This window comes from Apis laboriosa, unplaced genomic scaffold, assembly GCF_014066325.1.
Source record: "Apis laboriosa isolate Shangri-la unplaced genomic scaffold, ASM1406632v1 scaffold14551_cov152, whole genome shotgun sequence".
NCBI classification, from domain to species: domain Eukaryota; kingdom Metazoa; phylum Arthropoda; class Insecta; order Hymenoptera; family Apidae; genus Apis; species Apis laboriosa.
In genome coordinates, this window is record NW_025221576.1 from 419,147 (window position 1) to 434,339 (window position 15,193).

A 15,193-nucleotide genomic window follows, 5' to 3' on the forward strand; every position below is an offset into this window, starting at 1 on the left:
TACTAAGATGAAATAAAATAATAATATATTCTAGAAATAAAATATAATTAAAATATAAACTTTATGTACCAAAATAAAATTAATCAAAGATAAAATACAGTCTATATTGTGTATTCTAATGAATTTTAATTAAGCTTGATTAAATAATCATAAATAAAATGAAAGGATAATTACAAGTCGATAAGGCAGGTTGTCCCTTAGCCACAGAATCAGGGTAATGCGAGAAAGGTGAAAGGTCAAAAGCAGTACGGGATATCGACTCGGAGAAGTCGAGAGAGCGAGGTAACCTGGTAGCGGGTGTAAGGGAGGGTAAGTGCAAAAGCGGGTTGCCCTAGAATCTGTAAGGGGTTCCACCCCACATGTGATTTTATACGTATTGTATATGTGTACACGTTCAATGTTATCTAAACGAAATACAAACGCATTAAGATATCTTGCGCAATCTATATGTTGAAATAGTAAATACGTTAGATTCCTGAATTTTATTTAAAATTGCAATTCTGTTTACTCATTATAATTTCAACATTTTATTTAATATTGTATAAAAAATATTAAATAATAAATTTCATTGAATTTAATATATCGTTGTAAGAGAAATAAGGGCACATGGTTGAAAGCACAGCAGTACGACAATATATGTATGTAATATTTCAGATCGGAAATATATTATTTAATTTATATATGTTATTTAGATACAATATCATTAAATTTCGATATACAATATTATTTAGAACAATAATTAAAATCCATAATTTTATTATAAATTATGATTATGTACATGTATATATATAAGTATATGAAAGATGCATAAAAGATAAATCTTTTAAAGATTAATTTTTAATTATTCGGTTTTCAATTGAAAATATAATTTGAAAGAATATTTTGATCATTAATTTAATTATAATTATATTCGAAATTGAACCTTATTCTATGAACAAAAAAAAAAGATATTTGCTGATATTACTGAATTTACTAGAAAATTAGTCATTTAATTTGATTTTTTTATTTATTCAAAACTAAGAATCAAATGTTGTAATGATTTTATTATCAATCCTGTCTGGTTCTCAAAATACATAAAAAAATCGATTATTATATTTATACATGCAGACGATCAATCGGAAATAATATATATATATATATATATATATATATATATATATATATACTTATATATACTTATATATACATATTATATAATTATTTACATACTTATTAGACAAATAAATTATTGAAACTGATTTCCTAATGGAACATATGATCTTATAAAAGTCTTAGCCTTGAGTAACTTCAGATATTCGAAAAGGCAATTGAACGAAAGGCATACATAATCGAGCGACGTAACGCGCGTGCGACAAGGGCTATAGGAGGGGATTGCTGAGCAGGAGGATAAAGAAGTAATCGCGCGCGATCGGTCGCGGTGCTCAGTTGGTGGTAGCTCGGGACGAACGGGCGCGTCCACAAAGTGTGGGGTAAGGATGGAGGCTGCGTTAATTGCAACGACCGAGTGATACGCACCGTGTGTATACACGGGGATCGTGTCCTGGATTCGTAGCCCGCATATCCCATCGCGCGTGCCTCCCACCTTCTCCCCCCTGTGTCTGTGCCCGTACTTTTGTGTGCGTGCGTGTCCCTCTAATAGAGTGGTCAATTAGTATCTTGTATAAGGGATAAAACGAGAAAAAAAAATTAGTGAACAAAAAATTAATAGAACAAAAAAAAGCACAACGAACGAGAATATGTCATCCACATAGTCGAGGCAAACGAAGAGAGGAGCAAGTCAAATACGGTGCAGTGGTTACCCTGAATCGTTGGTACGCGCAGCCTTTTGGTGTTGCTGGCTGACTTCATGCTTTGCTATTGCTGTTGCTGCCGCCGCCGTCGAATCGTCACCGACGTTGCTGCAGCAGTTGCTAGCGATGCGAAATGAACGAGAATTTTAAGAAAGAGAAAGATAATGTGTTTTTGAGAGGGAGAGAGAGAGAGGGAGAGAAAGAAACAAATGTAGCCTTTATTGTTCCATCGTCGTCGTCGTCGTTTTCATCGTCGTCATTTTATTGTACAAACCGTTCTTTGTTAATACGCGTTTTCCTATCGTGAATTTTCTAAAAAATGAAAGAAAAAAAGAAAAATAATAAATGTGATGTGCCCGTCGGCCACCAGCCAGCCTTTTATTTTTTTACGCGCTTCATGTGTTCTTTCTTTTTAGGAAGTACTCAAGTAGGACGATTTATCGTCAAGTTCGTGGTCATCTTGGGTGCTCTCAATCGTTCAACATTTTTTCTGGAACTTCATATTGGCTTTATGTACCCTTTTTCACTTGCTTCGTGCACGCACATATTATTGCATGCACTTATATACATTCGTTTCTTACTACCGATATATCTACATGATTATAGCGGTAATTACATTTACCTGCTTGCTTCTTTGCAAGAATTCATTATTCTTTTTTTTTCTAATTTACAATCCTGTTTGATATCGAATCAATGTTTAGCATGTGATATTATCCATTGCAGTTAATATTGTTTTATTGAATATCGCAATGTGGCGTATATCCGATTTGTTTATGTTTTCCATATATGCATTTATATAAGCATTACGTATTTATAATAAAAATGGTTAACAAGGAGAATAATTAAAAAGGAAGATAAAAAATCGAATAAGATGAAAAAGGAAAGAGGTTTAAAAAAAGACAAAAAAAAGGGAAATATCTGAGTAGGATAAAAGAAGGGATAACTAGAACGTGTCACGATAAGAAACAATGAGAAAGAAGAGGGTTTTTCGATTTGTTACATTTGTGTCGGAACTACTTGACCCATTGACAGGTCAAAACGGAAAGGTTCAATGCAGAAGTCTACTCGTTCACTTTAAAAATTTTGACAATTGAAAGGTAAAAATAAAAAATTATTTAAGTAAAAATGTATATAAAAAGTATTTTAACTAAATTAATGTGATCAATTATAATTTTTGTTATAAAATATTCGTAATTTATTCTTTTATATAAAATAATTTTTGTTTTATTTAAGATATTATTTATTTTATTAAGATAATATATATATTTTTTTTGTAATTTTAAAAGTAGTTTAATCTTTTTTTAAGAATTTTTAATTTTTGTACATATTTCAATCAACATCATATTCAACATCATATTTTCATATTTATTGAATCCATGATCATTTTTCTTTTTTTAAATAAAAGTGAAATTTCATTTAATTTTATTTAAGTTTTTAAATAAAAATAAATCGCGATATATTTTATTTTGTTTTATCTTTATAAATGATTCGCTTATATATATATGATGCATGTTATAATTTACTACTATTTTACATATATTTTATATATTAAATAACAATAAAATTATATTTCTTTATATTTTTATAATATATTACGTATTTTTTTTTTTTTGTAGAAAAATAATACAATATTATATCGTATTAAATATTTCAAATTTATATAGATATATTATATCATTCTAATTTTTTTAACTACAAATCTATCTCATTTCATAATAACTATATAAAAATTAATGTTAATATTTATTAGTTTATTAGTAGCTAATTGTAAATTCCAAAGTTAAAAGATATTTAACAAATATATCATTTATTACTATTTGTTTTCAATAAGCAAAAGTATTTAAATAAATTTTCCGTATAATACGTAAATATCGCTGTAAATAAAACGCTTTTTATGTGCTTTATGCTAGAATACTTAGAATATTAGTAGAATTAGAATGACGGCCGCCAATAGTGGGCGGATATCCGTCATGTTTCTTGCCTTTACAGACAAAAAAAACAGGAAGACGATGCAAAGGAATCTAAGCTCGTAACAGAAAGAACGCCTGGCCCGAAGGCGTTAAACCGGGAAGAGTATAATCAGGGCGCGAAGCGATGTACGCAGCTGCGGGTGGCGCCAGTATAGCGAATAGGAGGAAGCAGAAACGATTGCAGTTAAACAGACGCGTCGCTGAGAGTACAATTCCATCACGGTTGAAGACAATTCCAGCTTCTCAGCACCACTACCACCACCAACACCATCACCCCAGCAAGTTTGCTCGTCCGCACGTTGTTCCACCATCTTCCACACCACAGCCACAACCACCGTCATCTACATTTCATCCGAGCATCGATCGACGGCGTCATGTCGAGAAGTGTCAGCAAGTTGCACCTGTTTCTCCAATCCAGTTTCCAATATCGCCACCACCACTATCCCTTGAGTCACCTAGTTCAGTTACTTGTGCCACTAAATCTAATTTTCCTTTTCCACCAACATCGATCCTCGATCTCCGAGTTTCACCATCTTCTTCAGAGCTACAGGTGGGTAGATTGTTTAACAGTAATTTTTTATAAATTGCTCTAAGGTCGTTTTATTATTTTTATCTTTTAGCTCTATTTCTCTTCTTTCTCTATCACACTAGTTGCTCTTGCTAGGTAACCCTATCACATACTTATATGCAATTTCCTTATTCAAGTATTTCAATAATCCTCGTTGCACTTTGCACCTTCTTCTTGCTGGCACACCTTTACTTATTAGGAATACACCATCGATCGGCTGTCTGGTGGCGTATAAACCCGCGATAACTCATCCTCAAGCGGCTCCAGGTTCGTCAGCTGCTTATCCAAACTAAATTGTAATTTTTAGTAATTAACATGTCCCTCCTGGTTCCTATCAGCGGATACAAACATCACCTAATGTTGGAGGCAGACAGTGCAATGTTAGGAGTAAGTTGTAGTGTCTGGTATCAATCACAATTGGGAGACCTTTGAGAAGAAACTTGTGTGATTTTTTTGATTTTTGATTGGGCAAACAAAAAATAAGGGAAAAAGTTAAAATTTTACTGTGTAAAAAGTGGAAAGGAGAAAGAGAAGGAGGGGAAGGAGCAGGACGGTCGAGATCTTAAGGATCAATGAAACAGGCAAATGAATGAGCGGAATGCAGGCTGCTTTATTGATTAGAAGGGAGAAGCAACGGTTACGGGGGGGTAAGGTGGTGAACTTTAGAGATTTACCCTCCAACTTGGCCACCAGACTTATTCCGCCGCTTCCACGATATCCCCCACGATCATATGTTTATGGGGTAAGTATTAAAATCATTTTAATATCATCAACAGTAACTATTGGCATCAGAGGGTAACTGTCGCTTCTCTAGCTAATTATATGTGCATTAACCTTCTATAGCTCTTGAAAAAAAATTATATTGTGTAGTGATGTTTGTCCCTTTATTACTTTCTCTTATCATAGAACTAATAAATTCCTTATATTATTGTGCACTAATTTTTGTTTATACTTAAAAAAATATAATTGCTGATGATATGAATTCAGAGAAAAGAGAGAAAGAGTTTGAAAATAAATTTAAAATTTAAAATATTTTAATATTTTGTTATTCTAATTTAAGATATTAACACGTACTTCAATAAAATAAAACTACTAAATAATTATTTGATATTCATCTTATAGAAATATTTTAAAGAAGTTTCTCAAAAATACATAATAATAATTTTAAAATATATAATATAAGTGCAAAAAATTGTAATTCTTACAATATGCACTATACTATATACTTAAAGATTAATAACTGCTACTAATTATGTTTAATCAATTCTTTGTTGTCAATTAGAATGCAATGATTACAGTGTACTTGTGTAGACAAGTTCTACGATACATGTACGTATAAAATATTTATACACATCTCAATTGGTTCCATTTATGCAAATTTTTCTATGTTCTATTTAGTAAATGCATGCATGTTTTTTATCTTATGTGCTGAGTAACGAGGACAAAAATCATTAATTAAATTTTTCTAATAATAGTAACAAATGATAGATGTTTATTTCAATGAACATGCTTGAAATGATAGAGAAAGATGTAAAGAACATAATAATAATATTATTGATTTCAAGTTTTATATTTATTTATATTTTATACAATAGTATAAATATTTATAATTATAGATTAAGAAAAATGTTAAAAAGTATTTAATATATTAGATTGTTGACAATTTTATTATATCAAAATACAATAGATACTGAAGCATTGAATGATTTTTAATTGTAGTTATTAGAAAATTTTATAAAGATAATACCTGAACAGAAAATAATTTCAGTGTGGTGGAGGACCTGGCAAAGCAGCATGGCAAGGTTGCAGCAGACCTTCTCCCCTTCCTTTATCTCCTATGTCGCCTCACGCATGTCGTGGGGATGGCTACAAGACAAAGCAATGCGAGGCTCATCGACGATGGATGAAGAGAAACAGAGTAAATAAGTATCTGTTTTTATAATGCAATTTAAGATCAAAATTTTTAATTTATAATATTATAGAAAATAATTGATTTATGAATATTTATTAAATAATTTTATTTAATATTATGTTAAAATGTGCTGTAAATATAAAATACGAAATTCAATAATATCCATCGTTTTTAGATAAGAGATGCAAGCTATTGCTATGGAAGCAGTGGAGAAGATGACGAAGAAGATGGAAGCAGTAATGCAAACCGTCGTAGAGGTGAAGTTAGCGCGGCAGTGAATACTGTACTTTATGCGGGGCTAGGAACTACAGCGCTCGGATTAGTTATATCGTTTGTCGGCACTGGAGAGAAAGGATTCCTCAGTCCAGAATTGAGGCTGGTGGGTCCTTCACTACTGTGCGCCGGTTTACTGTGTTGTCTATTTCGGGTGCTGCTCTGCCTCTGTTTATGTCGTTGCGGTCAATGCCGCTGGCGATTTTGTCATGTTGCTTCTGATAAAAAAGAAAAAGTGAGGAAAACAGAAGCTCGACCTGCTGGAACATTACCTACCGCTTCACTTTTATCACCAACTCGTCAACGACAGCAACAACAACAATCGGCCATGTCTTCAAGTGGCGCTGCATCATCATCAACAAAAGCACATGAGCTCTTGCTCTCTCCTGCCCAATTACCAGAGTGAAAACGTGTTTCGAACATTTTCTACGAGAATCTATACGCCGATTAACTGCCGGTTCTTGTCCAATATAGAATATTTTATTTCCATTTGACCTGAACCGTTTTCGCAAACAAAAAGAAGAAAACCATCACAGCCTAATTCTAGTTTAAATGCGAATTCTAGCGCTTAAAAGTAATAGTTAAAGAAATAATCGGCTATGTTTTTCTACCCCTACTGTGTTTGAAAAAGTATAAAAAAAAAAAATAATTATCAATGAGCTTTTGGATTGCTTCCTGCTTTATTTCCTCCCATATTTTTATTTTTTTTACAAGGATTGCTTAAAGTTAAGTCACTTTCTTTTCAAAATATTTAAGAACATTTATGTTGTTCTATTCTTATAATTATCAGTTTATCATTAAACTGATTTTACAGTCTTACAAAATGCAATCTTACATGAATAAGATATATGTATAGTTGACATAGTTGCATTGTAAATTGCATTTTAAGTTAAATAATTTATATTAATATCATTTTAATATACAGTGATCAAGAAAGTTGAAATTGCATTTGATCAGTGGACGTGTAACTATATATAACAGGTGTATCAGAAGTGGTAGCACTAGATGCAGTTGCAGCAATAGCAAATAACTGATCTTCATATATAGTTCCTTGTGGTTCAGTTTTTCCATTGCCTGTTGTTGGAACATTACCTGGATTGTCTCCTTTTGTTGCTTCTCTATATTTTTGTAGATATACTTTTAGTGGTTCTACATAATTGTCAAAACCAAGAGTTGTCATAGCAAATAGAATATCTTCACCATTAATAGTTTTTCGTTTTTCCATATGACATCGATCACTTGCTTCTGATGTGATAAAAGATATAAATTCGGATACACATTCTTGAACACATTCGCGTGCATCTTTTGCTATTTTTCCTGCTTCTGGTATTGCTCTTTTCATAATTTTTGCTACATTTGCTATTGGAAGGAATCGATCTTGTTCACGAAGAGGCCCTCCAACATTGCCACTTCCAGCTCCTTGCAAAGGATCACTTGCCCCATGATTTGAATCATCTGTATTTTCAGGATCATCTAAAAAATATATATATATATACTATAAATTTTACATAATTTCGTATCAATATGAGATGAATATTTATTTTATATTGATCGATATATTATAAAATCTTATAATACTTCAAATCTTAGAATAGAAATATATTGAAATTACAAATAATAAAATATATATATTTTTTTTTCTATATAAAAACGATTTATTACAAATTTGATTTCATAATATTAAATATAAATACAATTTTTAATTTGTTTTAAAAATTTTTCAAAATATTATTAACCTACCTTCCATATCGTCAGATTGTACACTGATATACGATGCAGAAACACCACCTCCTCCAAGAAACGCAGTCGGGCCTAAAGGTCCTCCATCATCACCACTTTCACCACTATTTTCCATCTCCAGTTTGATACACTAAACACACAGTATAAAAATTTTAATTTCCTTAACCTGTTTATAGCTTTGTTTTCACAATATTTTATTACATTTTTTGGCATAAACAACCTTATCAATAGACATCGATAACACACGCTTTTAGCGAGATTTTCTTAGTACAACTGGTGCCCTCGCACTAAACGAAAATATTAAATTTGTAACCTAAATACTAATAATCAGTTTTTTTTAAATTTTTATACTAGTCATATGATTTACAATGTTTCCTTTCTTTTTTTAATAAAACCTATAGTTTCTATCTATTATGCTAGGTAAAATGCAAAAGAATAAACAAAAACAAACGAAACATTTAGGCAGATTCGTAAAAAGAACAAGAATTAAAGCATAATTTACAAATCTGTATCTAAACGACCCTCCTGAATAGAATAATAATAATCGATGTTTCGCCGTGTGTGAGCATAAATGTGCAACAAGTAAGTTTATTTAAAGCTATTGATATGGCCATGTCTAGCATTTTATTAATGCGTAAAGGTCTTTCAGTAAATGGTAAGCGTATTTTCTTTATTTGTAACATATGCCAATCACAATTCATATGCATATCATTTTCATCTTGACATTCGTTACTGAAATTTGAAAATAAATTATTTAATTTATAAATAAAATATTATAAGTTGTACAATATATTTGATGATTGCATTTGTTTACGCAAGTTTTATATTATATATTTTTCGTTGACAATGAATATATATGGTTTTGTTTATAATATAATACGATCGCATAAGTAAGACATAATCTTTTTTAATATCGTTGTAACTATGCAATCTATTTTATTTTAGATATTCATTTTAAAATAACACGTAATTTTGTGTATTTAGTGATATTTTGTTTATTTATGAAAATATTATTAAATACGCTAAAAGAAGAGGTTATGTTTTACTATATTTTATAAAGCTATTTATGTGATAAATTATTCAAGTGAAAAATGACAGAACTACAAGAAGATTTTACAAAGACATTTATTAAAAAATTAACAAATGATTTAAAAAAAAATAAATTCAAAGAAGTTTTGAATCTCTTTGAGGATAGTAAATATGATGATATTATTAAAGACTCTTCATGGGATATTGTTCCAATTGTAGCATCGCATCTTACTGCAGAAAACATAAAATGCAACGAAGATTTAATTGAATGTTGTAAAACAATTTTAAATACTATAGTAGAAAAATGTAATCCTTCTGAGACAGTATTAGAACTATTAGAACAAATAGAAGGTCCAGAGGATGTCATAAAATTTTCTATAATTCTAAGTATACTTACTAAATGTCTTTCTAAGATGAAGGATAAAACGAAGGCAATAGAATGGTGTATTAGTACAATAAGATCTTATATTGAAAGTCTACCTATACCAGAAAAAGGATCACAAAACTATATTGCTATTATAAATAAAATAAAAAATGCTTATGATGCAGTTATATTATTTTTAGAACCATTAATAAATGAATCAAAGTTACAGAATTCAGAAAAATATATCATATTAAGAGATTATTTAGCTAGCATTTTAATTTTTTTAATGGGAAAGCCATTATATTATTTAGAAGAGAAAGAAGTAGAATCTTGTTTAAATCAATCTTTACCTGAGAGAATTGTAACACTTACAAGTCATATAACTGGAGATTTGCTATGGCTTTTAAATATTGTAAGTGTACGAAATAGAAAGATCAATTCTAGGAAAAAAAATATAGAAGTAAACAATTTTAATCTTAAAATAACACTTTTTGAATTAAGTGAGAATATATCAGATTTGGCATATGCTAACTTTTATTTTTATGTTATAACAAAAATTCATTTGTGGGAAAGGGTGCCACAGGTATATGATATGCAATATATTTTTCAAGCATGTATATATTTTATTATTAAATTATTACAAGAACAAGAAAGTGTTACAAAAGGTTTAAATTTTATGGATCATCTTTTAATGAGAATAACAAAATATTCTTTAACATTACCATTATTAGAATTGAATATATATTTTGAGTTGTTTAATGTACTTACAAAAGTAATGATTTATTGCAATAGTGATAAAGAAAGGAAAAAAGCTTTAAATATATTTCAAAACTATATTGATATGTTTGATATGCAAGCTAGGTATTTTGTTGTTTTGCATTTATATCAAACTAGTGAGCATTCAGGTTTACTTAGTTTAACTACTGGAATAGTTAAAACTTCTATTATTGAATGTCTTCAAGAAACACCTCATCTACCATATTTTCTTGGTAATAATCTGGAAACTTTAATCAAATTAGCTTGTAAATTACATCATGGTAGTGCATCTGATTTGGTGGAATTATCTGATGAAATAATTACGAGTTTAAATTTGTTGAGATTTCTATTTATAAAAGATAAGCAAAATCAAACTGGTATTTGGAACTTAGTAAATAAACTACAAAATGATTATTTAAAACCATTAAGAGAAGGATTAGATCTATGTAGAGCACATTGGAAAGTAAAAATAAAAGATTTAGAAGAACAAAAGAAAATTCACAAAATAATTGAAAATGTAGAATTAGAAAAAAGTGGTACAGAAATAATATTAAATGTTGGTGGTGAAAAATTACCTCCAATGCCTATTTCAGAAAAAATTTCATTTTGTAATCAAGCAATAAATGGTCTTGATGTGATGGAAAGCATTTTAATTAGAGTCAATGAATGTATTGATAATAATTCTTTTAAATGACATAATAATTATATGTGTGATTATAATAATCACATAATATCTTTATAGTATCAAAATAAAAATTGTACATTTATAAAATGTATATCATTCACTGTTTAATAAAATCATACTTCATTTATATTTTATGTATTTTGACTGTATCCTATCATTTATTGTTTTATGAAATCATATTTCTTGAAAAGAAAATTTAAAAAATTTTGATTTTAATAGGTTTTAGAAGTTTATGGACTTGTAGAGTTTTATTCAATGATCAAACTAAAAATGATACACAAAAATCAAATCAGAAATATAGAAATAATGAAAGTGAAGAAGAATACGAAAAAAATATCAAATTAAAAATTCTCGAGGCATCTTTAAAATATGTTCATGATCTAGGATGGAGTCATAAAGCCATCAGTGCTGGTAATTTGTAATAATTTTTCAGTTAAGTAGATGAGTCAGAATCAAGTCTTTATATGAGTGAATAAATATATTTTAAATGTATTACATGTTTACTAATTAACATGTTTACTGATTGCTTTCAGTTTTAATTTGAAAACAATAATTTCATATTATTAGTATATAATGCAGATAATAAATAAAAATATTTAATTTAATTATTAAAAGTTATATACCAAAGGTGCTGAGTCTATTGGGTATCCTGGGATAATTCATGGATTATTCCCTAATCGAGGAGCAGATTTGGTTCACTATTTCTACTTAACATGCAATAAAGAATTGAATAACATCCTTAAAGAGCAAACTTTTGCAAATCAAGAAAATCCTAAAGAAACAAAAACACTACTATTAGAAGCACGTAATGCTGTTGAGACAAGGCTTAGAATGGTGATTCCTTATAAAAAAATATGGCCACAAGCTTTAGCTCTCATGTCTCTTCCACCTAATGTACCAATGTCATTAGCTAATTTACTTACTTTAGTAGATGATATTTGCTATTATGCTGGTGATAGATCAGTTGATGTAAGAATATGTTTATTTTTATATATATAGTTTTATTTTTCAAATATACTAATAATAAAAAATATAAATATACTTTAAAATGTTTTATTGAAATTTATTTGAATTAGATAAACTGGTATACTAGAAGAATAGTACTAGCAGGTATTTATAAAACTACGGAATTGTACATGATACAAGATAATAGTGAAGATCATCAAAAAACTTGGCATTTTTTGGATAGACGAATTAAAGATGCTACACAAATTCAAATGATTCTAACAACAACTTCTGATATGGCTTTACCAGATCAAGCCTTAAATCGTGCTACTGAAGCTGCAACTGCTGCTTTTGTTACAGTAAGTATTTAAAATTTTAAATATCATCTAATCTAATATCAAATAAAATAATTATATACCAAATAAAGTACTAAATATTTTTATTTTCAACAGGCACGCAATATACTTGGATTGAATTGGAATAGGTAGAAAAAAAATAATTAATATTATTTATTATTATATAATACTTTATGGTATTAATTATTACTAGATCACTAAAATAAAAGCACGGAATATAAATTCATTTGTTATAAATGAAAATTTATCAAAAGAATTTATGTACAGAGTTTATTTAGCAGTGGTATTTAAAAAAAAATAACATTAAAGGGAATTAATAATCATGGCTAATTTATTTTGATATCATATTTTAACAAGATCTGTACATTTGAGACTGAATTTAATATATGCGATTTATTTTTGTGCAAGATAGAAAGATATAAACTGTTAGAAATATAGATTTAATAATATTTAACAATTACCCTGCAATATTGTCATAATTAAAATAATATATTCTTATGTTTTATACAAAATTATGTTAAATCTCCATTGAAAGAGATTAATTTCCATTCTTACTATTCAATTGAGCAGGAGATTATTTTATTATAAAAAATGTATGTACAAACACACCACACAGCCAAGTACTTCATGAATTGTTTAAACTTTGAATTACATTAAAATATATAATAATTATATATAGTTTATGATGAAATAATTCATGCAAAAGATTATCTACTATAAACTATCATTTACATATTGTTCATTATCATTGATTGATATAATTACATGTAATATATTAATCAATTTTCATAAAATTGAAAATCTTGATAACTTTAAAAATGAAGATCTCAATTTTTATAAAAAGATGATCATATCTAATCTATCATTTTTTAGAAATAGATTTCTTTGAAAAAAATATTGCTTTACAATATAAAAGATAAAATGTTTAAAAACTTATGTTATCAATATTATAGTATATTTTATACTATAACAAGTATTTTTCAAAAAACCAATATTAATAATGTGCTTCTTCAATATAACCTTTGATTGTTTTTGGTAAAGGCAACTTATGAATATTATCTAATCTAGTATTTTGACGTATAACAAAACGACAAAGATATTGCAAACTTCGAACTTGGGTAAATCTGCTTACTGGCTTTGTTAATCTAACTGGAAAAGATGGATGACCAGGATATTTAGGTCGTGAATAGCAAAAGACTGCAGACTGACTAAAATTCATTGAATAATCAATTAAATCAGCTACTGAACTAAATCCTTCACTTTCACTTTGGTTGCATAAAGAAAATAAACCACCACTATGTTCCATACGAGCATGAAGTAACTTGCCAGATGATTTAAAGCTAAGTGTTAGGACATATCTGTAAAAAAATAAATATTAAAATATTTCATATGCTCTTTGCAATGATATTTTAAAATTACAAAGAAAAAAAGGAAGTAGAAAAAATAACCTGTCATCTGAAGAGTCCCTTACTAAAAATGCACCATCTGGTTCAGATAGAAGTTTGGCATCAGCTTCATTTCCTGATATTGGACCCCAATACCATCCATAATTACTTAATTTAAGCAATTCTTCTGTAAGACTTGCTTTTATTTTATTATCATTATTTCTATTAGTCTCTGTACTTTCTGTAATTCTTTCAACTTGATGTGTTATTGCATTATTTTCTATTATTGTTCTCGATTCTAATTGCTCTATTTTATTACTAGAACATGATCGAAATATGTTAGAAATATTTTCATGATTAATATCTGTTTGGAACTTATTAATAATTTGTTCATTAATATCTTCTAATTTTTCAATATCTCTATAATCTTTTATAATTTTATTTAAATCTTCTGAAATATATTGATTTTGTGATATTTCTATATCTATATCTGTCAAAGTTTCATTGCTATTTAGAATATCAGAATTTTTAACAATGTCTTCACATTTTAATTCAGAAACATTATTTTCTTCTGTAGAAATTGTAGATTTATTGTTTTGAAATGCTGATAGATCATAATTCGTATCATTTTGTAGGCTAGATGTTTCAACTTCTTTCGTCTGTAAAAATATATAATATTTTTGTTATATATAAAACAAAAATATTTTTATCCAAATTATTGTTACTTACTCTTTGTTTTGATTTATGTGTCAACTTTTTGATTTGCATATGTTTCTTAATATTCTTAAAAAAATCGAAAGATGTTTTATGAAAAAACGTATTTTTTGCTTTACTTTCAATGATTTTTACTTCTATCAAATCTTCTTTTTTTTTTTGGTTCTCTTCCTTTTTTAATACGTTCTTACGTCGTGAATCACGCCACCAAAGAAAATCAAATGTTCTAGCGTTTAACTTCTGTGGTTTCAAATCTTGATTTGATATTTTTGTTGTATTTGTTGGTGCAGTCATGATAAATTCCTCTGACGTTTGACTTATCATATTCAAATGTTGTGCGACCCTTCAAACTGGCTCTAAGTTGAAGAAAGGGTTCACTTGCACTATCTTATCAAAAATTATTTCACACGCCATCTATTCCTTAACTTCTTTTTTTTTCACAATTATTACTTTTTCTTACAAATTTATAAAACTTTATTATAATTCGCCGCATAACGATTACTTTTTTAAATTAATTTTACACTGATATTCTATTTAAGTGTTTTTGTATACTTCGTAAATTTGTTCCAAATTATCCCCTGCTGCTTCAAAAATATATTATTCCACTAACTTCAGTTAAAAAGTTCCTATTAACTATATCATTATTGGTTAAAGTGTCCCTTACCAATGTACGTACCATTAATTTTCTAGAAAGAAAAAACTAAAG

The 15,193-nt window shown here is 28.4% G+C and overlaps 5 protein-coding genes across 10 annotated transcripts; 3 read left to right on the forward strand and 2 right to left on the reverse strand.

Annotated features, from left to right (window-relative positions):
• The first annotated feature begins 1,415 nt into the window (after positions 1 to 1,415).
• On the forward strand, positions 1,416 to 7,162 carry LOC122710316. Of its 5 annotated transcripts, XM_043928074.1 has the most exons (6): positions 1,416 to 1,811; positions 2,207 to 2,398; positions 2,514 to 2,887; positions 3,780 to 4,310; positions 6,097 to 6,246; positions 6,416 to 7,162. In XM_043928074.1, the coding sequence occupies exons 4-6, from the start codon at positions 3,885 to 3,887 to the stop codon at positions 6,917 to 6,919; spliced, it is 1,080 nt and encodes a 359-aa protein (XP_043784009.1). In that variant the 5' UTR covers positions 1,416 to 1,811; positions 2,207 to 2,398; positions 2,514 to 2,887; positions 3,780 to 3,884; the 3' UTR covers positions 6,920 to 7,162. The 5 variants fall into 5 exon arrangements, with proteins under 5 accessions (XP_043784009.1, XP_043784008.1, XP_043784010.1 ...); XM_043928073.1 differs by having other exon boundaries at positions 1,416 to 2,398; XM_043928075.1 differs by lacking the exon at positions 2,207 to 2,398.
• Positions 7,163 to 7,192: 30 nt separating this feature from the next.
• Positions 7,193 to 8,642, reverse strand: LOC122710320 (nuclear transcription factor Y subunit B-1). Of its 2 annotated transcripts, none has more exons than XM_043928078.1 (3): positions 8,474 to 8,642; positions 8,254 to 8,383; positions 7,193 to 7,986 (listed from the first exon to the last, which is right to left on the reverse strand). In XM_043928078.1, exons 1-3 carry the CDS (start codon positions 8,486 to 8,488, stop codon positions 7,442 to 7,444), a joined length of 690 nt encoding a protein of 229 aa, XP_043784013.1. In that variant the 5' UTR covers positions 8,489 to 8,642; the 3' UTR covers positions 7,193 to 7,441. The 2 variants fall into 2 exon arrangements, with proteins under 2 accessions (XP_043784013.1, XP_043784014.1); XM_043928079.1 differs by having other exon boundaries at positions 8,455 to 8,597.
• Positions 8,643 to 8,682: 40 nt separating this feature from the next.
• LOC122710319 (ubiquinone biosynthesis protein COQ9, mitochondrial) lies at positions 8,683 to 13,069 on the forward strand. The gene is made up of 5 exons (XM_043928077.1): positions 8,683 to 8,908; positions 11,307 to 11,498; positions 11,716 to 12,056; positions 12,164 to 12,391; positions 12,485 to 13,069. Exons 1-5 carry the CDS (start codon positions 8,860 to 8,862, stop codon positions 12,518 to 12,520), a joined length of 846 nt encoding a protein of 281 aa, XP_043784012.1. The 5' UTR covers positions 8,683 to 8,859; the 3' UTR covers positions 12,521 to 13,069.
• Positions 9,231 to 11,195, forward strand: LOC122710314 (glomulin). Its single transcript, XM_043928070.1, has one exon. The coding sequence runs from the start codon at positions 9,345 to 9,347 to the stop codon at positions 11,094 to 11,096; it is 1,752 nt and encodes a 583-aa protein (XP_043784005.1). The 5' UTR covers positions 9,231 to 9,344; the 3' UTR covers positions 11,097 to 11,195.
• Positions 13,070 to 13,277: 208 nt separating the features above from the next.
• LOC122710315 (suppressor of cytokine signaling 4-like) lies at positions 13,278 to 15,113 on the reverse strand. Its single transcript, XM_043928071.1, has 3 exons — positions 14,503 to 15,113; positions 13,837 to 14,432; positions 13,278 to 13,746 (listed from the first exon to the last, which is right to left on the reverse strand). The coding sequence occupies exons 1-3, from the start codon at positions 14,809 to 14,811 to the stop codon at positions 13,383 to 13,385; spliced, it is 1,269 nt and encodes a 422-aa protein (XP_043784006.1). The 5' UTR covers positions 14,812 to 15,113; the 3' UTR covers positions 13,278 to 13,382.
• Between the last annotated feature and the right edge of the window lie 80 nt (positions 15,114 to 15,193).